The sequence below is a fragment of the Salminus brasiliensis genome, chromosome 11 (assembly GCF_030463535.1).
Source record: "Salminus brasiliensis chromosome 11, fSalBra1.hap2, whole genome shotgun sequence".
Classification (NCBI taxonomy): domain Eukaryota; kingdom Metazoa; phylum Chordata; class Actinopteri; order Characiformes; family Bryconidae; genus Salminus; species Salminus brasiliensis.
In genome coordinates this window covers 15,709,133-15,724,132 of record NC_132888.1, presented here as the reverse complement: position 1 = coordinate 15,724,132, position 15,000 = coordinate 15,709,133, and the positions used below count along the sequence as shown (strand labels likewise).

The 15,000-nt window shown below is 41.0% G+C and overlaps 1 protein-coding gene across 5 annotated transcripts in view; it reads right to left on the bottom strand.

Annotated features, from left to right (window-relative positions):
- The window catches only part of bcas3 (BCAS3 microtubule associated cell migration factor), a 262,914-nt gene that overhangs the window by 117,623 nt on the left and 130,291 nt on the right, over window positions 1-15,000 (bottom strand). Inside the window, exon 24 of one of the 5 annotated variants that reach the window (XM_072691952.1) lies at window positions 1,845-2,547. The exons of the other annotated variants lie outside the window; for them this stretch is intronic. Within the exon in view, the coding sequence (XP_072548053.1) occupies window positions 2,537-2,547 (11 nt within the window). The 3' untranslated portion in view covers window positions 1,845-2,536. Of the gene's footprint in view, window positions 1-1,844; window positions 2,548-15,000 lie in introns of those variants that run through there. 5 annotated transcript variants of the gene reach the window in all.

Here is a 15,000-nt window from a genome sequence, read left to right as displayed (position 1 = left end):
CAAAGATGTGATTACCTCTTTAAAGGGTGAAGAACATCCAAGCCCAGAAACATTACGGGTACTTTTTTTTTTTTTTTTTTAGACTTTAGAAGAACCTTCATAAATGCAAAAGTCTTACATACTTAAAGAAAAGGTTCTTCCATGGCTCTTGGCTTGAGTGTACAGCTCTACAGAAAATCCTTCAGCTAATATAGAATCATTTTAGGATAACATGGTGCTTTAAAAAGCTTCTCATTTGCCAAATATCATTTTCTTTAAAGTGAAGTAAAAAGGTAAAGGTGCACGTATTTCTCACTGTACAGTGTACACTGTACAGCAAAATGTGTCCTCCGCATTTAACCTATCTGTGGTTGTGAACACACACACACACACACACACACACACACACACACACACACACACACACACACACACACACACACTAGTGAACTAGAAAAGAACCATCAATTAAAAAAAATCTTTAAGGAACCTTAATCTTGGGCATTACTCCAAAACAACCTTTAGGCACCTTTACTAGAGCAAAGAACTCATAGCCAGCGCTGCTGTTTCTTTCCTTCCCAGAGTGCACAGGAATTAACAGTGTCACTAAAGCCGACGAGAGACATGGCTAGATGTATGGCCTGTAGTGTGAGCTGGGCCAAAGTCCTGCTCATGATTATGAAGTTTAAACGTAGGAGGGCTTCATGCATCAATAATGCAGCATACACAAGTGCACACACATTGGTGAACATGTGGAGCCACAGAGGACCGTACCAGTAGGTTCTCAAACCCCCAACTGCACCCCCCCCCACTACTGCTTTAGTGCCATGCTTAGATGAGCTGGTGTTTCACAACTTGCATAAGCTAAACGCGTGGGCAGAATTGCACAGCTGGGCCAAAAAGGCAACAAAAGCAAGAATTTGTTTTAGGATGGCACTCTTTATTAGTCTCCTTTAGACTTTAGAATGTACACCTACAATAACAGCAACCATACAGATTACTAACAATCTCACACCACACAACAAAATGAGTGAGGGATTAAAGCTCTTTGTTTGACTCAAAATATAGTACAAAACAAATACTGACAGACAGATAAAGGGAAATATTTAGAGTTTTTATAATATAAAGTTTTTAGAGCAGAATTGTATATACTAGTTGTACACTGTGACTCTTTAGGGTAATTAGCAGGTATGCTTGGCTGGATGAAAAGGGACAGACTGCCCTATCTTTCTTTGTGCTTTGCCACCCGCTATCCAGTATTGAATATCCTTGCCCTAATTACTGTGCTTAAGACCCTGAGGGTAAGCCACTGACCTGTCCATGCTCCGCCTGGAAGTATGTTCTTTCTCCACCTACAAATACTGCTGTAAGGTTGGACAAATTTTACAGAGAACTAACAATAATCTTACACTGGACATCAGAGTTGCTGCACAATTTAAGTTTCGAGGTTAAATGCTACATTACATGGTGATGACTAATCAAATCTAATCAGATTGGGACATACGATCGGCCAACTTGCTAATATTATAGCAATTTTACTACTTTATACAGACAGACATGTACACTATTCTCTTTTCCAATTGCATATTCATTCCCTAGGCAGATAATATCTGCAACAATATTGTTTATTTTACACCGATATTGGATACACAGTGTTATTGTTAAGCACTGACTTCTGGTGATTTTATTTTTATTATATTATTATATTACATTATTATATATTATAGTAAAGTATTTCTTACTATGATAAAAGTTTCTATATATATATATATTTTTTTTTATAAAATAGTAAAGTAATTATTTTAATATCATGCAGCACTAATTATCATTAATATATTATTAGTACAACAACAAACTTACACCTAAGCCACTGTAACAGTGCTTCTTTTCACATGCATACAAAAAAGCATTTGAAATGAATAACAATTACTAATTAATAATTTCTAATAAAACTAAATTTCTCATTGCTTTGACTGGGATCTTTACCAGCCTTCTGGAAGGTTTCTTCACACACAGAAAAGAACATACTTGTGGGCGGGGCACAGACATGCCACTTGTGGGCGGGGTACAGACATCAGAATTCTGATCTATACGAATGGTATTTCTGGCCTTTAAACACAGTCAAGCTAAAAGCTGGGTTAATTCCACATTATCCCACTTGCTGCTGCGAGCATCATCACAGCCCATCCTCACAACAGAGGTTAAGTGCTCTGAAGTAGTTCTGAAGAAGCTCTGAAAGTTCGGAATTAATTTGAAGTGCAATTGTCTGTGATACAGAGCTGTGAGCAGTTGCTCTCCGGTCCATTCTGGCACTAGTGTCTCTAACCTGGCAGGTCAGTGGCGCAGACGTCCTCCTTTGTGCTCTAGCAAGGCCCTCCTCTCCTCTCCACTTTCACACATAACGATGGCAAATCAATAAAGGAAATGAAGGGAGGGCAGGAGGATGGAGGAGAATGGACATGCATGCTTGAAAAAGGAGAGCGAGAATAAAAATGAAGACTGAAATAACAAAAAAAAAAAAAAAAAAAAAAAAAAAAGGCGACAGGAAGGGTCTCCTTTAGGATATACCTGCAGAAAAACGACAACACAAAAAGAAAGAAAAAAGAAAAAACAGGTGTGTGTTTAATGTCGAGTTGGCCACCCTTTTTCAAGCATGCAAGTCATTCCATCATGACACAGTGTGGGAGATGCAGGTGCAAACATACAGCAGTATAACACAATCAGACAGCAGACACTGTTGACGATGGGAATTTAGGGTACTTTCACACTTTAACCGTTTCAGTCTTTCATGTGGACTCAGACTGTTGAGTCATGCTTTCTTTGCATATGCAGACACGTCATATGACCTCTAAACTGACCCTCAAATGAACTAAACCCAGATCACCTACCGAGGTGGTCTCAGTACGGTTCATTTGTGGTTTATTTTGGGGTCTGACAGATTCATGTACTGTGAAAAAGAAACACCCCTGATCAGCTTCAACCATTGACTTTGTAATTAAAGAACACTGAGGCTTTCAGATTAGCTGGTACAATCAAATTCCTCAGAAGAAGAGCTGTTCACTGGATTTTCTGTACTTAATGGTGTGATGAGAGACCATGATGCAAGTTAAACACAAGTGGGCCCTGAGTTCTAAAGAAGTTGTGGTGTGAACAGAAAGGAGTTTGAGAATCCTGGAGTCCATCAATGCTGGAGAGAACTGGAAAGAGAACAGAGTCTGAGTGCAGAATACTAAAAGCACAAAGGTCAATTGCAGCTGGTTTCTTTTTAGGTTCACTTTAACTGAACTGTGTTTGGTTCATTTAAAACCAACACCCTTAACACTGAAAAAAAACCTTAGACTGCACATACCCGGAGTGTGTAACTATTCCGTCCGATCTGATGTCTTGTGAAAGACATTTTCTTGACTTTCTCACACACTTATAAAAAGGTAGCAGCTGTTTAAAAACATGAGTGTCAAAAAGAGAACAGACTTCCAAACTTGGGCAAGCAAGGCAAATTCAGCGGCGTGAAAGTTATAGCCAAGTGAGGTAAACTGCCATCGCACTCAGGTTTACATAACGCAAGAGAGAGAGAAAAAAAAAAACACAAGTGGGTGGGGGGGGAAAGGATAAGGGCAAGCAAGCAAGTGCTGGATTCATAAGTCCAACATGTTTCTGCATGTGTCACTACCCACAGATCAGTCAGGGTTGACGTACTATCAGGCGGTAAGGGTCCTGCGTGTTGTGTGTGAAGACTCTTTGTAGCGGTAATGCTTGTGCTGCACTGCAAACCTCTGATTTATCCAACATAACTCAATTAAAAGTAAATAAGGCAGCCATGACCGGCAGATGAACCACTTTGCTCGGATGAGTGTTTTGTCCTTTCCCCTTCATTTTTCTATGGAAGTACTAGCCATGAGGTCTATGTACCCTTAACCTCAATTAAACCAAAACACCTCCAGTGGTAGAGATATATAAAAGATCCATGACAGTATAAACACAGACAGTAATCATACCATTTTAATTATTCTGATGTTCACAAATGACTGCTGTCTTTGTAGAAAGTAACATGGGAAACAAGAAAACAACATATTTGTTTCTGAAAAAGGTTTATATGCAATCTGTAGGCATTATACTGAAATGAAACATCCAATAAAATACTGTAACTGGGTGAATTCTGTAATGTTGTATTAGTGCTTAACTATAAACCATAAAACCATAAAAAAAAAATGTTCATACCACAAAATTCCTAGAATGAAAGACTAGTTAACTACTCCACCTTTCTTTCTAGTTGAACAGGTGCTTTAGCAGCAGATACATTGGTAGTCTATTACTTGTGGCCATCTCCAGCTTGTGCAAATGCAGAACTGCAGAATGGTGTGCTAGCAAAATGCCTTCCAGAGAAATGAACGGCACTCAGACACCACAGGCTTCAATATTATCTCATCTCTGCCTCTCTGTTTTCCCACACAGAGGAAGGCATTGTGTGGGCTATGTTGTGGCGCCTGAAGTGGCACCCTAGCAGTGAGAGAGGAGACAGAAGATGGCGACGTGCATGGCGGCCGCGACCGGGGTGGGGGGGGGTTACTGGTTGGCCATGTGGACTGACCACTAAATCGCTGGAGCTAACGTCTCACGAGAGAGGAGAGAAGAGCCTCAGCCCCGGGGCTCATAGCACAGGATATAAATATCCTGCGTAGGGTTCAGCTGCAGTGGCATGGGGCAGGAAGAGGAGGAGGGAGGCCGGGGCAGGGGCAGGAAACACTCAGCGCTGCATACACCCAGAATGTGTGAAGTCTTCAGCAGTCCTGAAGAGAACAAACACCTCTCCCAAAGAGAAAAAAGAAAATAGCAGCAGTTACAGTGCAGGACTGAGGGGGTTATTGGCCAGGCTTAATGATGAGTCTGGTAACTGCTATGCCATTCAGTATGTATGTGTGTGTATGTGTGTGTGTGTTCCCAGCAACATTAATAGTGATAGGAAGGGTGTGGCTATTAGAACAATCATTGTATTATTTGTTCACCGGACACTGACTTTTAGTGTAAATCTGGTGAGAGAGAATGAGAGTGCTTCATAGGAACAAGTACAATGTCGCTCCAGTGGCCTTTGTAGTGATTACAAAGGCACAACCTTTGGACAGCACTGTTGGCTCAACACCTGGCAGAGAGCAGCCACAGTAATGCTACAGTAAGCTTCCCAAAGGGTGGCAGTGCTCAAAAACCTAATCAACCTTTTCAGACTTTCAGCCATATATATTGTTTTCCATTAATTTTCCCATTTGTGTGTGTGTGTGTGTGTGTGTGTGTGTGTTTATGTGTGAACTGACAGCTTTGACATGGATTAGCCACTGTGTCCCACCCAGCACAGTGTTAACAGGAAAACAAGTTTCCGCATGATTCAAGCTGCTGTAAAGCACAACCACAGTTCAGTGTTTTATTTTCACCACTGTGAATACAATCAGTTTGCTCAGTAGTTTGATTTTCTGCGTACATTTTAAAGCTGGTGTTTACTACAGTTATTTGACTGCTTATTTTATCATTTGCCAATTGTTTTAAATAGAGAATGTATAAATATAATATAACCCACATTTGATGTGTGTGCAGCTGGATTAAAGTATGCAATCAGTTGTAATAGCAGTACTGTTTTATCTAGTACTTCTTAGGTCACACTAGCACTGTAAATATTCAACTACATTTGAGATCAAATTTGACTGATAAGATCCATATTTACCATTTGTGACACATGGAATCTCATCTCTGCCTTTAACCCATCACCCAACCCACACACACGCACACACACAGGACAGTGAGCACAGATCTGAAGCAGTGGGCATCCATCGCTACAGTGCAAGGGGAGCAGGGAGGGTTAAGGGCCTTGCTACAGTTCCAACAGTGGCAGCTTGCCGAGCCCGAGTCTGGGTATCGAACCCACAACCCTGTCATCAATAGCCTGGTGCTGTAACCGAAATGGCCAGGCACGGGTCGCACGCGTGCTGCTGAATCACTAAGTGCCAGTTATTTATTCATTTACATGTATAATTAATAAATGAATAATAAATAAAGCATACTATTTTTAATATATTAATAATAAATCATAATTAACAAAACTAATCACTTGTGTTTTTTTCTGGTTGAGTCACATGGAGGTGTGATATATTCTGTAAATTATTACTTTATTTTCGTTATTTTATATTTTCTAGTACACTGCATGCATGTTTTTTTTTTTTTCCCCCAACCACCTATCCAATCAATCCAATCACTACTAACTAAAAACTGTCCTGGAAAAGAGCTGAACTTCCAGAGCTCTGGAGATTAAATATGGTAAAAAAGAGAGGAGAAGAAGAAAGAGAGATGGCAGAGGTCACCTGGTCAAGCCTCCTGCATGCCGACCTCCCTCAGTCACTCTAAACAGAAAGTGGCCTGAGCAACACTAAACCTCATTACGTGCCAAACTCCTGCTCTATATTTGAGGAGGTGTCAAACAGGGTAAATCCCCGCCCCCCCCACCACGCCTCTCAACAAAGCACAAGGACATGCAAAATTAATCTAGAGAGGAGAAGGGGTTAAGCCTGGGGGACAAAAACACGGTTAGTGCAACAGAGTGACTCACTCACTCACCCTGACCCACCCCCCCCCAGGCCAAGCATTGTTCGAGAGGCAGAGAGGAGAGCTGCAGAGATGTCGGAGTCCAACAGCAACAGCTGTTTATGTTTGTGTGTTCTTCACTAATTTGCTGAAAGAGATTTAAGAGGTAGCACCCTGATTTGCATAACAGGCAAGCAATCACAGACACATGGGTGACATACAATAACACATACACACACACACACACACACACACTAGGATATGTCTCAATTCTGTGTCTCTCTGTCTATCTATCATTCGAGTGGAGCAGTTCCCATTTACGTAGGAAATGGTCCAAACAGGGAAAACCTAATTTTCTTCACTTTGTTAAATAAACAGGTTTGATGTAGTTTGTACACAATGTAGGTTTCAAAATGTACCACAACATCCCGACACTGAGCTGCACGTGCGACCCATTTAAAACTACTTCTTTCGTGGTGTTATGAAAACCTTTTATATATCATGCACATACCCACCTTTCAGCCTATAGCTTATGTTTAGAACTCCTATTAATGATGAAGTTAGAAGGAGTGTGATCAGTCTGGGCTGCCTTCTGAAGAGGCACAATATAGAGTCAATCAGATCAGGGGTCAGATCATCTACATACTAAAATGTGATCTACACACTAAAAATAATAAAAAAAAAAGAAAAGAAAAAGGTATTGGTGCATAAAACCACACTAATGTTATAATCATATCTCTGGAAATAAATAAATCAATAAATAAGTAAATAAATGAAGGTAAAATGTGTAGGATACACACCTTCCAATGTAATCAAATCCTAGAGCATAGGCTGGAATATATGAGACAGCTGAACATTGAGAACCAACTGAATATATATGCACTCATGTTAATGCAAACATTAGGCGACCTCAGACTAACATTAGTGTCAATACACTTCCATAGCCCTGCAAATAATACAAGAAGGGAGGGGAGATTTGGAAACCATACAAACCACCTCAGGTCTTTTGCTGGCATTCATCACAATGGAGCAAATTTTTTACACTAGAACAAAGCAAATGAATGATTAACCAGCCCTGCATTTCCGATGACTTGGCGGACACACAAAGCATCATAACTGTCATAGTTAAAGGGGTCAGTGGCGCCGCGAACAGTGTCTGTGGGTGTGAGCGGAGAGCTAATTCTGTTGGGGAAGGAGGAGGAAGGAGGAGGAAGGGGGGGTGGGGGGTGGTATTGCATGGGTGACGTGTTAAATGCACCAAACAGACATAACCTCCCTGCATCCGGTGTTTTGGCTCGGCTGCTAATTCATTCTGCTACGTGTTGGCGCACAATGTTCGGTCTGCTTGGATAGTTTTCCTCCCTCAAGTTCCCGGCACAGTCTATCACATATTCATAACTGCCACGGAACCTTACCCGCTGTGCTCCAGTTCATTGCTGGAAAGGGAGAAACGCAAGCAGTCAAGCAAGAGTCTCAGGACCAGTCCTACTTTATGTTAGACAGAAAAAAAAGAGGGTGATGTCTTGCTGTGTAGAGAAAAACGCCTAGCCAGAAGGATGCTTTACAGTACCGAAAAAGGTTCAATAATGTATAACAATTGTGAAAAGTCTTGTTAAAAGGTTCTTAGTAAAAAATAAAACTTAAAATAATTAAATAGAGTAACATAGAATAACTGACCATCACAGCTATGATGTGTTCAAAACAATTCTCCTGATGTCATATATAACCACGGGCTTACTGAAGAACTCCTTTCTTAAAGAATGTAGTAAGAATCAGAGAACGAAATAAGAAAAACTTGCACTGATTCGGATGCTCCCCCCCCCTTTATCCCTCCTTTCCCTCCCGCCCTACCACTTTAAGCCCTGGTTCATGGCCTGTGCCTCGTGAGCCTTTGATACGGTGGAGGCAGAAATCCAGTCGGAGAGGCTTTATTGAAAACATGGCCAGTCGCTTTGGGAGGACCACTGCTGCTCTCCTGCAGATCCAGCAGCAAAGACACAAGCAAGCCTGCTGATTACAGAGACAAGCCCCAGACTCCCGCTTTAATGAGCTGCAACCCCATGCGTCATGGCGCGCTTTGCCAGAAAGTAAAACTAGACGAGGGGCGAGCTCTGCCTTCTTTAGCCTCAGTCACCCCCTCAGCACCACCACCACCTTGTTTACTGGGCAACCAAAACTCCTGGCTTTTTAGTTTAGAGGGAAGTTTAGACCAGAAGAGGCCCCACTGCTGTGGAGAGCAGTGGTAGGTATGATGGTTTTACCATGTATGTAGAGGCATGTCATTTGTTTTCATGGCAAATCCAGGCAAGTTTAGGGTTCAGTCATTGGACTAGATTAAAAAAGCTCTCTATATCTCTCTATATATTTATATTTACTTAAAATAGTAATTGTATAAAAATACATTCATTTCTGTCCAAAATGAATTTACTGAATCAATGATATATTTTACATAATAAAACATTTATTCACATAATAAAACATTTGATTAACATTTATTTTTATAGATATTTTTTAAAGGTATAATGATCTCATTCTACTAGCAGATAAATATGCATGTGTACCTACCGCACTGTGCTGCAAAAGTATTGAGCACCTTATCATATTATAATGTAATAATTTAATCAAAAAGGTATCCCTGACTTCCCTGCTTGGAATACTTCTGCATCCTCAAATGCCCTCAACGGTGCAACATGTGATCACCTTCACAACTTTATAAGCAAAAGACGTGTCACTTTGCCTAAATGGAAGTCTGCTTCTCCTATATCACACAAAATACGGATCCAGGGAATCTTGTCATGTCTTAGACCTGAGAAACTACGTTGGTCCATTAAGGGAACCTCAAATCCTTTCCACAAGACATGGGACCCTATTTGTGAATACATTAAAGCCAATGTTATACTGACAGAACAAGACAGTGATGCTTCTTAAACCTTCTCATTTATTTATTACTACTTGAATTATGATGTATGATGAGAGTTGATTTTGTTTTTATGAACCTCCCCAATTTTTTCCCCTGGGGACTATATTGTGGATGGGTAGGTGGATGGGCACAAGGGTAAGGGATGTGAGAATTATATGAAAGTTATGAGATTCTCTTTGTTAAAGTACACACAACTTAATTTTACATGGGGTTATATGGTATTTCTTTCTACAAGCAATGACCGCAAAAACACGCTTATCGCCTGCTGATCTTTGGCCTATGGGGAGAAGGGAATGTGCACTGCTGGACTGCTGCAGCTGAGAGTGGCACTGCTACTGCTAAGTTTCGTGCAGTGTGGGCGATCCCAGTGTGTTGTCAGACCTAAATCAAACACAGTGCTGTGAGTCAGAAGCCCCGACGTGTTTAGTCACATCGAGAAAACACTGCTGGGCCAGCTTCTGCTTATGTACAGTCTCTGGTGTTAATCTTTAGGCCCTAAGTGACCCTGTGTCATTATGTACAACATTACAGGAGACTGTAGTTACTGTGAACACATGTATAGGTACATGACTCACAGAGTGAGTAATTTGTGTTACGAGCACTAATCTAATAAATCTCCAAAAGGGGGGAGGGGGCAGTGCTGTTTCTCTTATGGCCAGTACGAAGCCCAGTACAGAAGCAGTCTCTGGAGCTTGTGTGCAGCGTAATGAGTTGGTCTGGTAATGTGTTGTGTACATCCTTAGGGTGCTGTAATCTCCTCAGAGACAACAGAGAGGTGTGCTGTGTTATGCAGAAATAATAACAAATCAAACACCGCAGAATCAAAGACTGACAGCTGTCACTCTATTTAAATCAATTCAGGAGTAGTAATAACTCCGGGGTATTAAGTCTAAGCAGCAGTGTTTCCTATAATGTGTATTTCTCTTGGTCGGATTCGAGGCCTGCGCATTAACAGAGACTCCCTCCCGTCTTCAGCGGCAGGCTATGTGGAAGCCGTTAGTTAAATCAAATCAAGTTAAGCCATTTCCGCACTTTTAAGCCACTTCCCAATCACCATGTGCCTGCAGGAAGATTGCAGATTTGATGTATACTCATGTTTACTTTAAATCTGGTTTAAAGAGGGTAGCTTTACCCCACACAGAATGAATGTAGTGTACAGGCATACTTATAGTGCGGCCTCATCAATTCTATGTTCAACTTCATGTACCTTTTCATGTATGTGTAAAATTTATGTTCCAGTGAGGAGAAAAAAACTCAGAGTGCAAAAACATGATTCAACGGGACACACTTCTGTTGTCTTAATACGCCTTTTGTGATATTCACCTTTACTCTACATGCACTAAATGGATAAAAGTATTGGGACACACACACAATCCACATACAGGAACTTTTAAATCCATAGGCAATAATATGGAGTTGGACCCATTGTTGCAGCTATAACAGCTTCCACTCTTCTGGAAAGGCTTCTGACAAGATTTTGGAGTGTGTCTGTGGGAAGTTTTGCTCATTCATCCAGAGACCATTTGTGAGGTCAGACACTGATGTCAGATGAGAATGCCTGGCTAGCAATCTCCGCTCTACTTAATCCCAAAGGTGTTCAATGGAAAGTTTATGTTGGAATATCTAGGTGGGACGAAATTTCACAAACTGACTTGTTACAGTGGTGGCATCTTATTACGATACCACGCTGGAACCCGGTGAGCTCTTCAGAACCACCCATTCCTTCACTAATGTGTGTAAAGGCAGACTGCATGGCTAGGTGCTTGATTTTACACACCTGTGGCAATGAGGCGGAGTTCAATGATCAAGAGGTGTGTCCCAAAACTTTTGTCCATATTCTGTAATTCAGGCCAACATCAGGCCACCTATACTGTGATAATCACTGAACATGACGTTGGTGCCCATGGTTATCGTCCAAAAGAAATCGTCAAAAAAATCAAAACAACTTTGTCCATTTTATTCTCTACTAAAGAGAAGATCCTTTTTCTTGCATTAAACTTAATTAAGGCATTAACAGTACCCCTGTGCAGTTAAATAGTTGGTGTATAGCCCATAATCAAATATTTGAATATATATAAAAGAATACATTTCAGAGGGTACTGTTTAAAGATCAACACAATAAATCCATATTTTGGGAAGGACTGTCCCAAATATCAAAATCAATATGATTGGTGCTGATACAACAACATTTTTCTTTCTTTAGGCTATGTACACAAAAGTACACACTTCTTAATCAATTAATTCAGGTTTTATTTATTTATTTATTTAAATCAAGTCCCATTGCTACAGGTGTATAAAACCAAGAATCCAACCATGCAGTCTGTCTTTACACACGGTAGTGAAAGAATGAGTGGTTCTAAAGAGCTCACTGGATTCCAGCATGGTACTGTAATAGGATGCATGTTGTAAAGTCAGTTTGTGAAACATTTGTTTTCCCCTCAGATATTCCACAATCAACTGTGAGTAAGAAAACACATAAAGTTACAGGGCGGGGTCGCCGAGTACTGACTCAATAACTGCAGTGTTCCAAACCTGCTGTTAAAGCTGGGGGACCAACTTCCTATAGAAAAGATTTAGAATGGGATGTCAGAAAAGCTCCTGCAGGTGTCCCAGTACTGTTGTCCATATATTGTATGTTTAAGACAAACAAGTACTGAAACCAAATCCAAGAGTGTGATATTTATACTGTATAAGCAAGTGGCGCTTTGCCTTTATGTTGTATGAGAAATATGTGCAAGGTTCAGCAACGAACCTTGGGATGTGTATGTAGAGGCATAATCCTAAAGACTGGCAAGAGACTGAGTGTAACCCTGTTTAATGATACAAAAGTCAGTTATGTTTTCGAGAGTGTGTGCTGTTCTGTGTTGTATCAGGCCACCTATACTGTGATAATCACTGAACATGACGTCGGTGCCCATACTCAGCCCTAATCCTGGATCCCCTTTGTGCTGGATTCATGTGTAGCTGTATATATCTGCTCCTGTAGAGCAACACAAGACGGCAGCCCAGCGTGGCATATGTGTAAATGGACTAATGTGCATGTTACATTAACTTCCCACACTGAACACATTTGCACAAGCAGAGCACATTATGCTCAACGCACACACACACACAGCTCAGTGATGCCAGGCTGGCCATGCGGGGCATGACAAGATCTTTACACTCAAGCCTGCCCAGCTCCTCAGGCCATGGCCAGATGCCCTGCACTTGCCCAATTGCGCTGTGCCGCATTAACCTCGCATGACAGCCAGCCTCTCCTGAGCGCATCTTGGGCCCCAGACAGATGGGAGGAAAGGTGGAGCACTTCATGTGTGAAGCGTGCAGACAGCTTTTGGTGTCCTCACCATCATGGGTAAGTGTGTGGAGAGTATGGAGCGGCTTTTGTTTACACGAAGCGAGGGGTTATCTGGACGAGTGTAAGGTTACCTGAGCACAGTGAGGAAACTGGCACAGGAGGTGACTATCAGAGGAGCGGTGATGGGCGTGTGTCAGGAGTAGGTCGGTGGAGAAGCGCAGTCACTGCAGGAACAATCATGATTGACTGTCCGCAGGAAGTTCCAGCATTACGAATGACCCAGTTTCAGGGAAGTGTCACGGCCAGCCAAAACATACAAGGCACACAGAACATTACACACAGCATGACTGAAGGGAATGAGGCTGCTGGCTTCATTTACAGCACTTTTCTATTTGAACATTACTGTCATATGCAAAGGTTAGGACACCCCTGTTTAAATGTTTTGTTCCTTCTCAAAGGGAAAACAATGACATTTTAAATTGTTATTTATATGTTGAATGTTATTGGTTTATTCCCCCAAATATGTTAAATTTAATAAAAAGTAACTGTGAATGATTTATGCGTATTGTTACTTTATCAACAAAACATTTTATTTGATCTAGGAGACAAGACCTTTGTGTTCTCACATAGGAACGTCGGAAAATGTCTAGAGAATCAGGTCTGGACATTATCCGGAGCCGGCCTTTTGCACATGTAGCGCACAGCCAGAGATTTTCCTTGTCAGGCGGAAATGTACCTCATGGTTTAGGCAAGGGATGGCGCATGCGCAGCTCATGCAAAAAGCTGCAGCATAACTCACTGTGAATTCTCCAGAAACTTACCTGCTCTATTCACACATGGCCTCACTCAAGCATTACTAGTTTGTACTAGGAGGCTGGCAGGACAAAGTCCAGGTAATATCTGGTACGACTGATCAGGATATGTGTGTTCACACATACAGCTCTTCCGGGTAAAATTTCTGGCCTACTGTGCATGTCTTAAAGTTGCTTCAGACTGTACATGCATGCACACTACTGTCCAAAAGTTTGGAACAACTCGCCATTTAGTCATTTTTTGTTACTTTATATAATACAGTGTGGTCATAAATATCACAAACTACCCAAAATATGTATTTGTTATCTGTCTTATTACTATAAGTTATACTATAACTATAAGTTATTAAATTATGTTATTTTAGCTTGTACAAACTTCTCATTTTGAATCAGTAGATATTTACAAAAAACCTTTACAAAAAGTTACATTTACCAAACACTTTTAGTAGAATTAGAGTAAGTAGAATTCTTTCTATACAGCACTGCTATTTGTGTGTATGTATGCTACCTATGCAGTCAACAGTTTGGAATCACTATTCAGACGATAATACAGACAGTAATCCCATTTTAGACACAGCTTTTTAATTTGATATGGGTGTTTTCATACTTTTAAGACATCCTGTATAATAATTATTATATATTTTTACAATTTCGCATAACAATTTCACTTTAAATGAATAGTGATTCCAAACTTTTGACAGCACAGCCAGCATACATACACACAAACAGCAGTGCTGTATAGGAAGAATTCTATCTACTCTCACTACTAAAAGTAAAAGGGGGGCAAAGTGTTTGGTAAATGTAACTTAGTTTTTTGTAAATATCTACTGATTCAAAATGAGAAGTTAATACAACCTCAAAAATAGTGTTTTCAGTTTGACTAAAGAAAGATTTACAAAGTTTTTCGCAATTTTTCGAAGGCAGCAAAGACATGTATGTGCACATACACACAAACTAGAGAAGTCAGGATTTGGTAGACGTCTGAGAAACTTACTACAAGAAGTATTTAAAAGACTCCAATAACTGAAGTACGTAATGTAACTTCTCTATGTGTGCGTGTTGCTTACCGGGACAAGCCTCTGAGCAGAATTTAATGAACTAAGAACGACCTTGATCGGTGATTCAAAGCTGGGAGCGTGGGCCACTCCCCCCTCTGCCAGCCTCTGCCCCTACGTTCATCAAGTGCGTGTTTTGATCTCTCAGGCACATCACATGTGTTACCCCAACCAGTGCCAGCCACGCTGCACTCCTATTGGCTCAGTCAGCTCTGCAAATTACCCCTCCACCGCACACTCCCAATAATGCAGTGCCCTTGTGTCGCCCTGGGCACATCCTACACTGAATCGTTAACTTTTGATTAAGGCTGGACGCTCCTCACAACTAATATGAAGGGGTCAGGCAGCTGCTTTAATACTCAGAGAAAGCTATTA